The sequence below is a fragment of the Bos mutus genome, chromosome 1, assembly GCF_027580195.1.
Source record: "Bos mutus isolate GX-2022 chromosome 1, NWIPB_WYAK_1.1, whole genome shotgun sequence".
NCBI classification, from domain to species: Eukaryota; Metazoa; Chordata; class Mammalia; order Artiodactyla; family Bovidae; genus Bos; species Bos mutus.
In genome coordinates this window covers 37308070-37323962 of record NC_091617.1, presented here as the reverse complement: position 1 = coordinate 37323962, position 15893 = coordinate 37308070, and the positions used below count along the sequence as shown (strand labels likewise).

At 34.8% G+C, this 15893-nt stretch overlaps 2 protein-coding genes and 1 long non-coding RNA gene across 8 annotated transcripts in view; 1 reads left to right on the top strand and 2 right to left on the bottom strand.

Moving 5' to 3' along the window:
- NSUN3 (NOP2/Sun RNA methyltransferase 3) overlaps nucleotides 1-3474 on the bottom strand; it is a 60270-nt gene extending 56796 nt beyond the window's left edge. The window contains exons 1-2 of the mRNA XM_005892968.3: nucleotides 3250-3474; nucleotides 2342-2451 (exon numbers count right to left, since the gene is read on the bottom strand). Of these exons, the coding sequence (XP_005893030.1) occupies nucleotides 2342-2451; nucleotides 3250-3264 (125 nt within the window). The 5' untranslated portion in view covers nucleotides 3265-3474. The remainder of the gene's footprint in view (nucleotides 1-2341; nucleotides 2452-3249) is intronic.
- Nucleotides 3354-9254, top strand: LOC138987248 (uncharacterized). 2 transcript variants are annotated; one of them, XR_011463719.1, is made up of 3 exons: nucleotides 3354-3481; nucleotides 3861-4223; nucleotides 7966-9254. It is a non-coding gene; the product is annotated as an uncharacterized lncRNA (long non-coding RNA). The 2 variants fall into 2 exon arrangements; XR_011463717.1 differs by having other exon boundaries at nucleotides 3861-8224; nucleotides 8391-9221.
- Nucleotides 9255-9470: 216 nt separating this feature from the next.
- Nucleotides 9471-15893, bottom strand: part of ARL13B (ARF like GTPase 13B) — a 76562-nt gene continuing 70139 nt past the window's right edge. For 4 of the 5 annotated variants that reach the window (XM_070367993.1, XM_005892970.3, XM_070368010.1 and 1 more), the window contains one exon: nucleotides 9477-11421. In XM_070367993.1, the coding sequence (XP_070224094.1) occupies nucleotides 11345-11421 (77 nt within the window). In that variant the 3' untranslated portion in view covers nucleotides 9477-11344. Of the gene's footprint in view, nucleotides 11422-15893 lie in introns of all 5 variants that reach the window. The other variant, XM_070367987.1, reaches the window with a different exon arrangement.

Below are 15893 nucleotides of genomic sequence, written 5' to 3'. Positions count from 1 at the left end.
TTCAGTCGTCAGAGATTTTAATAACAAGCTGATTGTCTCCTACTCTTTCCTGACATTGTTTCCTGCTTTCCTCTCATGGAAGGGCTGCAGCACAGGAGATGACCGCACACTGCTGCTGCTGCTGCTGCTGCTAAGGCGCTTCAGTCGTGTCCGACTCTGTGCGACCCCATAGACGGCAGCCCACCAGGCTCCGCCATCCCTGGGATTCTCCAGGCAAGAAAACTGGAGTGGGTTGCCATTTCCTTCTCCAATGCATGAAAGTGAAAAGTGAAAGTGAAGTCGCTCAGTCGTGTCTGACTCTTCCCGACCCCATGGACTGTAGCCTACCAGGCTCCTCCGTCCATGGGATTATCCAGGCAAGAGTACTGGAGTGGGGTGCCATTGCCTTCTCTGGACAGCATACTGACATGACATGTCATGACATGAATGGGCTCACCTGAAAAGCACGTAGGTAACAAGGCAAAAATTGAATCAGGGTAAATTCAACTTCAAAGGGCTGTTCAAAGGATGACGGCAAGAAAGATCTTTGCAGAGCAATAAAATTAAACACTAAATCTTCCCCACTACTATAACTAAAAATACTGAGCAAATTATTAGCTTTCTAGATAGCACAAGAACCCACTCTCCTTCCCCTGGAAGTACATAGACTCTGCAAGCACAATATTATGTCTTGGAAATAAATAGCTAAAAAACAAAAACACTTGTTCTTATTTCTCCATGCCATGCTCCATGCTCAGGCTACTTTCTAAGCAGAGAAAGCCTTTATTTTGCTTACGGCAAATTTAGCACATGTTTATGCAAAACTTAAATTACCATGAAAACCCAACAAAAAGGTAGATGAAGCAGAAGGCATGGCTAATCAAATGGATTTGAGGTTCACTGCTCATTTTGGTTAGGGTCAAATAATAATTTATAAATCTGTCTGTGCACATTAAATATAAAAATTACTCATTACAGGGTCTGAGTAGCCAGATTACTGTTAAGTCTGAAGACAATACACCTCTTGAAATTTTTTTTATATCATCCATTTATGCCTAATTACATCCGAGGTATGAGAGGCATATAGAATAGGAGTGAGGAGTTTGTGAACCAGAGAGGCACACAAACTCTAGTTCTGTCACTTAGTAGCTGAGTGAACCTGGGCAAATTTTAATACTTAAACTGTGTGCAGTTCCCTTACGTGAAAAGTAGGAAACCTGAGAGCTTTCTTCCAAGCATCAAATAAAGGCACTATTGCCTGGCACATAATAAGCATACTGTAGATGTCTGGCTATCTGGTTATTCTTCTATCTGATTTAACTCTGCATACTGAAAACCTCATGAATTAATTAGACACTTCACTATTCATCCCTCTTTTCTTCTCTGTGACAGAGGACACTCATGTAAAAACTCTAGTTTTGAAATAAATCTCCAACTATAAACTACATTTTCAAGCTACAGTATTTACAAGTTTCTAAAACAGTTTGTCTAAAATTACTTCAGAACCATCTCATACTTTGTCAAATTACTAAGACCTGGCTTCTCCTTAGGTCTTTGCTGTCACCATCAGGCCTTGTTACATGGGACTAGGTACTCCTGCCTACTTCTATTGGGATACTTATGGAATTAGCAGCTTATATAGTTTTAATCATGCTCCTTCTCTCCTATGAATATCAGACTGTCAGAAAACTGGACACGGGGACTGTCTTACTGTGTTTCACAGGGTATGGTATAGTGCATCAGACACTCAATGTAAAGAACCCGTAAGAGTAACATACTGACCAAATGCAAAACTCACTGAACATACAAATCAAACTTCTCTCGTGTCTATGCATTAAATTATTTCTCATTTCTGTTTTCTATAAAACATTTAAATAATTTGTGTGTGTGCGTGCATAGGCATGTATGTTCAAAACACATAAAGCTAAAGACAAACAGAAGAAACATGATCACCAGACAGTGACTTTAGCCAAGATAAAGCAGTGATGGCTTTAAAGATTTGTCGCGCTATCTCCTGAATTTTCAGAAACTAGTCAAATATCCTCAGAAGTTTAAAAACTTTTCTGTTACAGTATAATTAATTTTGTCAAGACTGGTGGGCAGTTCTGTTTCAAAGATTAAAGCAATTAATCAGGGCAAGGTATAACAGTTTTTGCTTATAACAAAATTATGACTACAAAGTTTTCTTTCTCCCCTTTCCATCTTCCTATGATTCAAGCTATTTCCTCCTCCTCCTTCTCTTCTGAAGCTACAGCAAGAAATGGTAGCCAGGTTTAAACTCTTTTATCTTCACAGTACCCCTATCCCAGAAGGGTTTGTTTCTTGTTCTTTCATAAAGCATCAAAAGATGAATTATACTAACCTTACTGTATTCCATGCATCTCCAAGTTCTTTGGAATACTGCTTTTCAAAATGATCCAATACAACTTTGCAAATCTGTTTTGCAAGCTTCCTTTCTGGTTTTGCTTTCAGCTATGATGATAAGAAAAGTTTGCTGACACACTCTATTACAAATTTATTGAATTTCAACATTACTAGCACAGTCTTTTTTCTTAAGATAACACCTTTTTTCCCCCAGATACTTACCAGTTCTTAAGATAGGAGCTATACCTCACACGTAATAAAACTATATTATCATACTCTATCTACTTATGAAAAACGTTTCTCCAAATGATTATTGCTCAAATGTAAGGCAAAAGGTGAAGTGGAATTGTGGTGCTAACATAGGAATGTGTGTCAAAGGAACAAAATTAATCTAAATAAGCCACTCTAGATGTTAACATCAGGGGAACTCAGGAAAAAGCATGTATCATCTTATAATATTTTTGTAAATGTAAAATTATTCCAAAATAAAGTGCATTTAGAAGAAAAGTGAGTTTCCTGTGGAAACTTCGCTGTTTTATTTAATTTACTAATTCAGAGTTTATCGAAGGTCAATTATGTAACAGAAATTCTTCTAATCTCCCACGATAACACGGGGACAAGGACAGTTTCAGCCTTCCAAGAGCCTGCATTCCCCTCAAAGTTGAAAGGATATTAAAGCCTGCAGGCTACAGTGCAGACTGGTTATCTGCGGCGGAGGTGAGTCGGGAGAAAACAGAAAACGCTCAAGAGCGAGGGTCAAAACACTCAGCATTATTCTAGGGCTTTGGACTGAAGCTGAAGAAAGCCTGAGATCACCAAGTTCCCCGCATCCCAGCCCCCTCCCTCGCAACGTCATCGGTCGGTAATGCTTCTGGCTCAGGCCCGCGGCTGGGTCCCAGCCCTCACCAAGGTCAACACCATCCCGTCAGGAGAGATCAAACAAGAAAATCAATTCCACCGGGTATCTAAAGCTTGCCGGGAACAAATGAACAGCCCATCTTACGATTTTCGCCGGAATTCTCTCGCATCCCTCACGTTTCCGGTTCAACTTCTCGCGAGATTCTGCTTTGCCCGAGTTACGGAATCTCGCCTTTTAAAGGATCCAGGTCCCGCGAGTCTTTACCTGGTGGCTCAGAAGGTAGGTAGACTCTGCGTGCAGTGCGGAATGTGTGATTCAATCCCTGGGTCGGGAGGATCCCCTGGAAAAGGGAATGGCAACCCACTCCAGTAATCTTGCTTGGTGAATTCTATGGACAGAGAAGCCTGGCAGGCTATAGTCCATGGGGTCACAAAGAGTTGGACAAGACTGAGCAACTAACACTGTCCCGCGAGAGGCAAGAGCAAGTGAAAGTGAAGTCACTCAGTCGTGTCTGACTCTTTGTGACCCCATGGACTGGAGCCTACCAGGCTCCTCCGTCCATGGAATTTCCAGGCAAGAGTACTGGAGTGGGTTGCCATTTCCTTCTCCAGGGAATCATCCTGACCCAAGGATCGAACCCCGGTCTCCCTCATTGCAGGCAGACACTTTACCATCTGAGCCACCTGACAAGAGGAGGCAGTGCCTACCTACTCCGGGGGCGTGGCCGGAGCCCCTGGGCGGAGCCTTGGGCAGAGGGTCTTCAGAAACCATGCCTCACTCTGAAAAATTTCTTTCTGCCCTGTATTTGAAGTTCAGAAAAAGAATGGAAGTGTTTGTCACTGTTGTTGTTCAACCACACAGTCGTGTCTGACTCTGCGACCCCACGGACTGCAGCTCGCCAGGCTTCCCTGTCCCATCACCAACTCCAGAAAGTGAAAGTGAAGTCGCTCAGCCGTGTCCGACTCTTTGCTACCCCGTGAACTGTAGCCCACCAGGCTCCTCCGTCCATGGGATTTTCCAGGCAAGAATACTGGAGTGGGTTGCCATTTCCTTCTCCAGGGGATCTTCCCAACCCAGGGATTGAACCAGGTCTCCCGCATTGCGGGCAGATGGTTTAACCTTTGAGCCATCAGGAGTTCACTCAAACTCATGTCCGTTGAATCGGTGATGCCATCTAACCTAACCATCTCGTCCTCTGTTGTCCCCTTCTTCTGCTACCTTTAATCTTTCCCAGAATCAGGTGTCTTTTCTAATGAGTCAGCTTGTATGATCGTTGTTTTAAGATGTTCTCAGAGGCGAAGATAGTTACTGCTAATATATCAAATCTGAAGATTCCCATTAGCCCAGATATTCAGGACTCAAGATAAAAGGACAGATATGATGAAAAAAATTGTCACGTGTTTCCTAGAGATAGCTCAGTGGAATAATCTCTCTCGGGGAGAGATAAAGGATTAAATTGATTTAAATACACAGTTAAAACGTTTAGCATAGAGATTAAGAAACAGTTCACATCCAAATGTTAGCTGCTACTGTGTATTATATTCACTATCTTGATCTTAGTGATCATCAAGTTTTGATACCAAATGCTAACAAAATGACCTTACATTCTAACACCCTAAAAAATGAACCTCCTCACTCACTTTTACTAGGGAAACTGTTACTGGTTGTCTGGAAAGGTTCACACCCATTCTGAAAGGAATAGCAATTTATTTGCTCTTTTAGTGTTACTCTTCCGTTGTTTCCTTGTAATTTCAATTAGCAGTTTATCAGAGAAAGTCAGTGCTAAGGTAGTGCCTAATATTTAATGAGCATCATCATTTTGAGACCCTTGATGCTCAAAATATCAGTGTAAGTATATACTCTAAGTGCAAATCTTAAGACCATATAAAAAGATAAATTTCATTACCTCTATTGTGATCTGATGCTTAATATATTTATTTAAACAAGTTATGCAATAATCTAAAAATGAATTTAGATTCGGTGTAAAAAAAGTACAGTATTAAGATGATTAAATGCATCATTTTGTTGAAAGTTTAAGTCATTAGTTTGCCTTTAAGCCTCTAAGAGATTTCATATAGTTTATTTTTTTCTGTACTTCTTACAGATGGTTGCATTTAATGAATCAATGTGGTAGTAATATAACTGCAATGTAGACATATAAAAAAACTTAAGGTAAAAATCATATATACTATTTTTCTTTAAGGGAAAGGGAATATGTTATGCTTGGAAAGAGGTCATATTAGTTATTATATTGTTTTGTAACTTCTTCTTTAGCATAATTGTTTTCTGATTTTAATTGAAGAAAAAAAAACTTTTAAGCCTGTGAGTGAAAATCATGGAATAATGCCACTAGAGATAATCACTATTAACATTTTGGTGTGTTTCTCTAATTTTATGCATTTTCAAGTTTGCTAAAACTATGTAAAATTGTATCCTGTTTTTACAAGCATTTTATTAAAAATTCTTCACATACAGTACATAATTTCTAGAAGTTCCATAGTATTTGAAAGTATGTAGGTTAACATACTTACTATCTTATTGATAGACTTTTTTTTTCATGATCTTTGCATGTCTGATAATCTTGTATTTTTCAATTATGTCCTTAGTCTGGTAGATCTTCAAATCTTAGTACTATATTTCTGTTGTAAATTACCCACTCATATCCATTTATCTGGAGCTGTCTTAGTGCTATTTATGTTTACCTTTATATTAGAGCTATTAACCATATCACATTTTCAAGTACTTTTCCAATTTTTCTTAAAATCATGATTTTAAACATGAAAATATTTTAAATTTGTATGCAATTGTTTGTAACTGATACCACTGCTTGGAAATTTCTTCTCACAGAGGGGAGCTGCTTCAGTTTCTTTCTCCTTTTTCTTTAGTTTGACCTTTCTCATTTAACCTGCTAATCTATTAGAATCAATATCAGTATCATAAGAATATTAATGGATTTCCCTTACCTGACACCAAATAGCTACTGGAGAATAAACAAAGTTCTGCACTTAGTTTTAAGAACAGAAACTATTAGAAGCAGACTTGTTTTTGCAAACATAAGAAATTAAGCTGACACAAACACCAGAAATTGTACTTGGGTTTTTAAATTGTTATGATAAAGACTGAGGCAGCTTAAGAATATAAAGACTTACTGCTATACAGGAAAATAATTTCTACATACTTATGCAATTTTATTGTGAGGTCATTTAAGAAGTGTTTCAGAATAAACTATGAATTTTCATAATTATATAAAATATCTCTGAAAGTACTTCATGTTTAGGTTTATGCATCAAAAAGGTAAAGACGGGGTTTGTAAGTAAAACAATCTGATATCAAGAGAGTGTTAGCTTCTTAAATTGAATGGCAGAAAAACACAACAAAGAAATTTACCATCAAAGCAGAGAACAAAGTATAGTTACAGGTGAGGAAATCTTGGACATCACTTTAGTAGTCAGCTGAGGCTCTCACTTTTTTAATAACAGCCCTCCAAAGTGGTGTCTACAAACTACAGCTGACAATAATCCTCTGGAGCTGGGAAGTGAATGTAGTAACTGGTATTTAACTTTTTTTCTAATCTTTAAAAAAAAAGTTAGGAAGGCATATATACAAAATACAGGAGAATATGTATATTAATGAAGGGCTGAAACTTTTCCCCTGAAAATTCATTATGTTGAAGCCCTAACTCTCCCCTCCCTTGCCTTCTCCCATCCATTACCTCAGAATGTGACTATTTGGAAATCGGGCCTTTTCAGAAGTCATTAAGTTAAAGGGAGTCCTTTAGGATGGGTCCTAATCTAATTGATTGGGGTCCTTATAAAAGAGGAAATTTGGGTACACTGAGACACTAACAGCAAATGCACACAGAGAAAAGACCATGTGACGACAACAGGGAGGAGGAGGCCACCCGTAAGCCAACGAGAAAGGTTTCAGACACAGTTGCCAGCATCTTGATCTTGGACTTCCAGTCTTCAGAGCTATGAGAAAATAAATGTCTATTGTTTAAGTCACCCAGTCTGTGGTACTCTTTGTTTTGGCAGTCCTAGCAAACTAACACAGTAACTTTATATTTAATGTATACCAAAAGTGTTTACTGAAAAACGATGTATAAAATTTGGAGATCACGGTTTCATTTACCCAGGACATACTGTTTTCTCATCAACAGGCAAAAGGAATTCACAACTCCTGCTGTAACCTGACAAGTGATTTTCTTCGTATTTTCCCTTTAACATAAACTCCCATTCAATACAAAAAATTCATTTCTGATTTACTGTTTAAAAAAAAAGACTTCTATTGTGTTTCCACAAAGACAACGGATTATTACTATTTTGATAATTTAAAGCATTTTTAACGTAAGCTTTGAAATATATGGATTTATTTTTTGGATACACTGGAATGTATTTCTTGATAAACTAGAGGGTATTAGCAGAATCTCAACTGCAAAGTATACTTCAATTAGAGAAAAATTTAAGTGGCAGAGCCAAGGATAACAAAATATATAACCTACAGCTTTATTTACATAGGCAGTGTCATTTTTTATAAGCTTTTGCCATCTGCAGGAGTAGTACTTCTTTAATGGGAGAAACTGAGTAATACAAAAAGCATAGCAAATAGAACCAAGTAGCAAATAAAATACTGCCATAGTAAAAGAATACTAAGTAAGAGATCAGCCTCAAACATAGTGGCATATTCTAATGCTGAATGAGTCTCAACTATTCACAGGAAGTTTTACAAATTCAGTTCAGTTGCTCTGTTTTGCGACCCCATAGACTACAGCATGCCAGGCTTCCCTGCTGCTGCTGCTGCATCACTTCAGTCATGTCCGACTCTGTGCGACCCCATAGATGGCAGCCCACCAGGCTCCCCCATCCCTGGGATTCTCCAGGCAAGAACACTGGAGTGGGTTGCCATTTCCTTCTCCAATGCATGAGAGTGAAAAGTCAAAGTGAAGTTGCTCAGTCATGTCCGACTCTTCGCGTCCCCATGGACTGCAGCCTACCAGGCTCCTCCATCCATGGGATTTTCCAGGTAAGAGTACTGGAGTGGGGTGCCATCGCCTTCTCCGGCCAGGTTTCCCTACCCATCACCAATTCCTGGAACTTGTCAAACTCATGTCCATTGAGCGAGTAATGCCATCCAACCATCTCATCCTGGGTTGTTGTTCCCTTCTCTTCCTGCCTTCAATCATTCCCAGCATCAGGGTCTTTTCTAATGAGTCAGCTCTTCGCATCAGGTGGCCAAAATATTGGAGCTTCAGCTTCATCATCAGTCCTTCCAATGAATATTCAGGACTGATTTCCTTTAGGATGGACTGGCTGGATCTCCTTGCAGTCCACGGGACTCTCAAGAGTCTTCGCCAACACCTCAGTTCAAAAGCATAAATCCTTCGGCGCTCAGCTTTCTTGATAGTTCAACTTTCACATCCATACATGACTACTGGAAAAACTATAGCTTTGACTGGATGGACCTTTGTTGGCAAAGTAATGTCTCTACTTTTTAATGTGCTGTCTAGGTTTGTCATAGCTTTTCTCCCAAGGAGCATCTTTTAATTAAAAGCATCTTTTAATTTCATGGCTGTGTGCAATGTTTACAAATTAGGTGAATTCTATTCCATAATTTGGCACTTAAAAAGCATTTAATCTTAAACCTGCAGAAAACATGGCATTTAATTTTTACAAAATTATGAATTTGCTTCCTCCATTATAAAAGACAAGTTAAAAAAACCTAGTTTGAAAAACTGAGGAAAACACAAACAATAGCTAAAATAGTTTAGAATTTTTCAACATTTCTTTCTACTGTTGTTTCTAGAAATAGTATAAAAAACTATTTTATACTCATAGTGATGACATACAAAATTGTATATATGTTACATATTTTACACATAAAGGTATACAGAATTATCCTCCAAATAAGTGAAGCTGTATCTTTTGGATAATAGTTTTATCTCAAGAGACAGATCTTGAAATATGAGTCATCTAGAATCATAAGGCAATACGATCTTGTTTTTCAGTCTTTAAAATAATGTTTGTTTCACATATATAAAAATGTATGCAGAGGAAAAAGTTTTTAACGAAAAACAACAAAAATGTATTATTTTAATTTCTCAACTTAAAATATCAACAATCATATTTTAAAAAATCCTTTATTACCAAAAAGTAATCATTTAAGTTTCTCGAATGAAAAACATAACAATGTACTGATACAAGCTATTTTTATTGTGTGAAAATGTCATAATTCATAGTGATTAAGAATGAAAAGGCAGCATATAACAAAATAGGCATTTTACTTGTTAAAAGCCACGTGGATTTACAAAACTAAAAATATTTTTAGAATGTGTTAAGAATACATATTAATTTTTGAGATATATAAAACATTCTATTTTACCATATATTTAATTTCAAAATCTTAAAAATGATTTTATTAAATGAACTCAGTAATTATTGTACACTAATCACTGGTAGGAGCGGTACAAAAATTTTAAAGATATATGTATTCCCAAACAAGATGAATAGTAAAAATGCAAAAGTATGAGTTCAGGTTTTAAAAAATGAACTAATATAAATTTTACAACAAGGAACCAAGAAGATATACAAGCCAGTTTTTTCTCTAATGCCAATACAAAATGTACATTCTGTCTTCTTGTGTTACTTTTCCTTACACTTCAGTCACCTATCAAATTTGTTATGAATTTTGTATCTGAAATAGAATGCTTTCTACTCAGTGTGCTAGGTAAGTTCCATGTACAAAACTCCAAAAAATTGTATATGATGCTCAAAATGAAAATTTTTAATTAATTAAATTGCCTTAGACATACTTAATCGTGTTATTGTCAGATATCAGTATATATATATATATGTTATCAGTACAAGTTGCCAAACTGACTTACCAATTTTAACAAGGTGATTTCTGTATTTTCACCTTGATGTATATGGATGTTTTTAATTAAACATTTTAATCTATTATTCAAAATATGTATCTAAGAGTTTCTCTAAATGCCAGGTGGAAGACAGAATATATAGATGCCATTCTTCAGTGCAAGGGAAGTACTATTATTTTAAATTAATTATTTTGGAATTGTTTCTTTATAAATGTAATTTAAACTAACATTTTATTCTTATTTTGGTAGTACCCAAGCATTTCCCACTTATAAAATAAAGTTTTGGACTACAGTAGCTTTCTCAGTCTTTTTGCCTTTAATTTCAAGGCACAAAAGAGGTAGAATAACCTACAAGAGTTACTGAAACTTCTGACAGACAAGAGAGTGAGAAGGAGTACTTTGATTTCTGAAAAGATCTAACCTTTGAAAGAGGGGTTTACTGGGACTTTTAATAGTATCTCATAAAACATTTCTACTAACTTAAAAAACATTTAAGTCAAAAGGAATTGCAAGTGTCTTTCATTTATTGGGAATGTCATCAAAGAAAACAAACAGCAACAAACATTCAATTAATTAGTGCTTTCAAATAATATAATTTGGTAAAATGTGAGAATCTATTTTAAAAATATCTTAAGGTCAAATTAAGATGTATAACTAAAGAACAATACTATTATAAAACATACTTCAAACCATATAAATATATCTCCTTTGTATAGTTCATGTCTGTCAAGTAAATCTATTCCATTTTCCAGACACAGTTGAAACAAAGTATCTATAGAAAAGTGCACAGTCAATATCATAGTAATTAAAATCCTTAAACAAAATTTTAGAAAAATATAAAAAGTTAAAAATTGAGGTTATAAATTCCCAAGAATCCCCTTTCCATGCACATATATCTTACAAACATTTAAAATAAAGAAATAAAGACTATTAAATAGTAAAGGAAGTATACAGAGTCCATTGGCTCTTTTTGAACAGGTTTTCCTTCAGGAATACACCCATGAGTGAGGATGTATAAACCAGAGTCAACACTAACTCTTGCTAACTTGTTCCAAATGCTCATCCCATTTGCTGGTCTTTTTTTTTTTTTTTTTAAAACCATGAAAGCCATGGATAAGCAATTAATTATCAGAACAGTCAGGTCTTTGGCTCACTGATATTGCTATGGTTATCTTGCCCCAGTCATCGACATTCAAGGTTTTCCTCTATTGAGAAAGAAGGTCCTCCAGTTCATCTTGCTGATGTAAAGAGAGCACATCCATATGACTTGGTTATAAGATGACATCGTGAGCATCACTGTTAGGTCTCTGTCGCACAGCCACGGGAGGTAGTGGCTTTCCATAGAAATCTATGTAAACAAGGTATACCAACAATATGTAATTGTTATGGTAAATCAAGATTTCTGACACAATTCGTTTATTTCCAACCAACACCTTTAAAAGAGTAAGAAACTCTGACCTTGTAAGTGAAGCATTGCATACAGCATATTGGGGAAAAAAGTCTGAATTGGAAAAAAGTTGAATAAATTCAAAAAACAATCACTAGGGTAAATTTTTAACTCAAGGTTATAAATTAATCTCTACTGATTTAATATAAAGCTGCACCTAATATATATATTATTATTATTTCCAAGTAAGTGTTCACATCAGAAACAAAACAAATAACAAACATCCAAAACTAATGGAACCTGTTGCCAAAGCCCTAATAAAATCAGTATTTGTACAATCCATGTTCTTATCCAATGTCTATTACTTCTAAGAATTTGGTAAGAAAAATTAATTATCTTAGTGTTCTGGTATTAGGAATATTTTACAATGATACTTCAGTATAGTTCATTGATATAGGGCATATCTGATACAAAAACAGTCTTAATTTTTACTTCATAATAAGTTCCCAGCCCTTAATTATCATAAATTGGTTTATAAACATTAGCATATGGAAACTTCAGTTTTTCTGGCCTATTATTCAAAAATTATTCTAGAAGCAAAGGTGTTCAAGGTCACTTGAAATAAATATATTAAAAATGTATTTAGGGGCCCATTTCCAGTTTCGCACATGCCAGAGTTCAGCTAAGCGGCTCCATGATACTGCTGCCTCAGCATCCATTTTGTCTGGCCAAGTGGCCTAAGGGGGTCTTAAATAGATACTAGCACCTCATGCGAGAACATGCCCTAGAAAACAGCTTGCAAAATTAGATTAGTTGTAAATGTATATTGCAAACTCTAAGGCTGCCACTAACAAAAGTCTATGACAAAGGAGGAAAGAATATACAGTGGAGAAAAGACAGCTTCTTCAATAAATGGTACTGGGAAAACTGGAGAGTCACATGCAAAATAATCAGACTGGATCACTTTCTCACACCATATATGAAAATAAACTTTAAATGACTAAACATAAAATCCAAAACCACAAAACTCCTATAAGAAAACATAGACAGTACACACTTGGACATTGGTCTTAATATTTGTTAGGTATGTCTCCTCAATCAAGAGAAACAAAGGAAAAATAAAAAATGGGGCTATATCAAACTAAAATGCTTCCACACAGCAAGGAAACTATCAACAAAAGAGCCTACTGAATGGGAGGAGATACTTGCAAATAATACATCCAATAAGGAGTTAATATCCAAACCACACAAAGAACTCATAGAATGCAATATCCAAAAACAAAAAAAAATTTTTTTTAAGTGGGCTAGAAGATCTGAAAATACTTTATTGCAAAGAAAACAGATAGATGGCCAATAGACACATGAAAAGATGTTCAACATTACTAAGCATCAAGGAAATGCAAATCAAAACCACAATGAGATATCACCTCACACCTGTTAGAATACCTATCATCAAAAACAACACAAATAACAAAAGAAAAGGAAACCTCATGCACTGTTGGTAGGAATGCAAACAGCACAGCAGCCACTATGCAAAACTGTACGGCAATTCCTCCAAAAATTAAAAATAGAACTACCATACAATCCAGCAATTCCACTTCTGGGTATTTTTCCAAAGAAAACAAAAATACTAATTCAAAAAGATATATGCACTCCTATATTCATTACAGCATTATTCACAGTAGCCAAGACACGGAAGCAAACTAAGTGCCCTTCAACGGATGAATGGATAAAGATGTGATACACACACACACACAATAATAAGCCAATAAAAAAAAGGAAATCTTACTATTTTTGACAACATGAATGGACTTAGAGAGTATTACGCTAAGTGAAATAAGTCAAAGAAAGACAAATAGCGTATAATTTCACTTATGTGTGGAATCTAAAAAACATACAAAAAAACAAAGGAACAAACAAAACAGAAACAGAGTCATAGATACAGAGAACAAACGGATGGTTGCTGGACAAAGGAGAGGGACGGCAAGGCAGCAGGTGGGGTGCAGGAATGAGGGAAACAGGTGAGGGAAATTAAGAGGCACAAACTTCCAGTTACAAAATAAATAAGCCACAGGGATGAAATGTACAGAGTGGGGAATACAGTCAGTAATAACATAGTATCTTTGTATGGTGATTAAGGTGGTCAAAAGATACAAACTTCCAGTTAGAAAATAAGTACTAGGAATGTAATGTAAAACATTATTAATATAATTATATAATTAACACTGCTGTATGTTACATATGAAAGTTGTTAAAAGAATAAATCCTAAGAGTTTTCATCACAAGGAAAAAATTTTTTTTCTTTTTTTTTTTCCTTTTTAATCTGTATGAGATGATGCATATTCACTAAATTTACTGTGGCAACCATTTCATGATGTATGTAAGTCAAAACATTATGCTATACACTTTAAACTTACACAGTGCTTTAGATTAATTATATTTGAATAAAACTGGAAGGAAAAAATAAAAATAAAATAATGAAATTGAATAAATTTCAATGTAAGAAAGAGTAACAGAAAATTACAATTAGGCAAATATCACAGTAAAAATTATTGCACACACAATCCAATAACAGATGCTAAAACAGAAGCTAAAGTTTGTGGAGAACAGAATATTTGCATATCCCAAAGTATCACGTCTATGATATTTACTAATTACAAAGAAAATAGTAACATTTTACAATGTGGCAAATATCACTTTATTCAAATGATGAAGGTTAGCACCACCAATAATGAGACTTATCAACATCATGTACACCCCTATTTCAAACATTTTGAGCATCAATTCAGTTCAACAATGAGAGGTGCTCGTGTCATCAGTTTGCAGCCTCTACCAGAGTGTACCATAGACAATACTATATTTGCCACAATTATGTCATTACTTAAAAAAAAATTTTTAAATAAACTGTATATTCTCTCCTTAAAAAAAATTAGAGGAGAAAATGATTGTTCAAGCAACTACAAATTTAAAGCGAATACTAAGCTGCCATGATGCTCTAAGAAATCTTAATAGAACAATGTTAATAAAATGAATTAAAAATATGGATTTCAAAGCTGGACAGACCTAACTTCAAATTCTGTGTCATTTATAGCTGTGTGAGCTTGGGTGTAGGTTTCTCACACACAAACTGCCCATCTTACAAGGCTATTAGAGGAATTAAAATGAGATAATGTACTTAAAAGTGCTTAGCAATATGCCAGGGACATAGTATACAGTTATTATACTGCTATTAATAAAATTATAAGATACAATTATTTTGATAAATTTAAAGTATGCCTTTTCTAATTTCTTGCTTTCAAAATTAACAAGAATTTTAACATATCACAGAACTCATGATTAAACCAGAATGAATAGTTTCTATTATGTTTTACTTCTAGAATTGAAAAGAACCCAAATCACATACACATGACAAGAAGTATCAACTGCAGTTGATTCTGTATTATCTCATTGCCAGAAAATTATAACATTCTATACAAAACAGGTTTCTTATTCCCTTAACTGTAGGGGATATAAGTTGACCATACTGACCAACTGATATGACCAAATTAATTGATACCCATTTTAATAAAGGGCTTCAAACTTAACATACAAAATATAATATTCATTCATATTTTAAGATTTGAAAATATTCTTTAGTTTTATACTTGGCACTTTTGGCCAACAATGTTTATTTCTCATAATGCATAACGTTTATGAAGTATGGATTAAGAGTGTCTACAAAGTGAATATAGATTCAGTTTTTAAGTCTATTCTCTGACTGTATGTCTTACGTATTACCCAGAGTGAGGTTTAGAGAAAATAAAGCAATTAGAAAAGTAAAATTGAACTGCCATCAAGGAATCAATGTCTGTAATCAAAGAATAAATAAGAATCTGCCTTAATTCCTAATTTGACTATAAAAAATTAGTTTTCATCTCAATAATTTTAAGTGCCAAACCCAAATGCAGTTAACTTAATTATTTCCCTTTCCCTTAATTATTTCCCATTATATGTCTGTTGTCTACTTCCCATCAACCACATTCAAATAAATATATATTAATAGTTAGGAAAGAGAAGAGGATGCGATGATAAAATTGGCAACTATCAGCATCTTAAACAAAAATCTCCCAATAAATATTAAAAATTAATTTAAACTTAATTAAAATTTTAAATTTGTTATACCTACTTTCTTCTCCATAATGAAAACAGAGTTGATTATACTTTTTTTTAGCTATACAAGGTATACTTTGACTTAAAATTTATGGGAAAAAAATAATGAAGATATTTTAAAACTTGTGAAGTTAGAATGTTTAATTTTCTGCTTTGAGAAGTTAATTTATTGATCTACTTAAAATTAACTGATATATAAGAATAACAGTGGTCTTAAATTTAACTAATTCATTATAATTATTTTCTAGGAGTTCTAATTTAAAAATATAGGACAACAAAGAAAA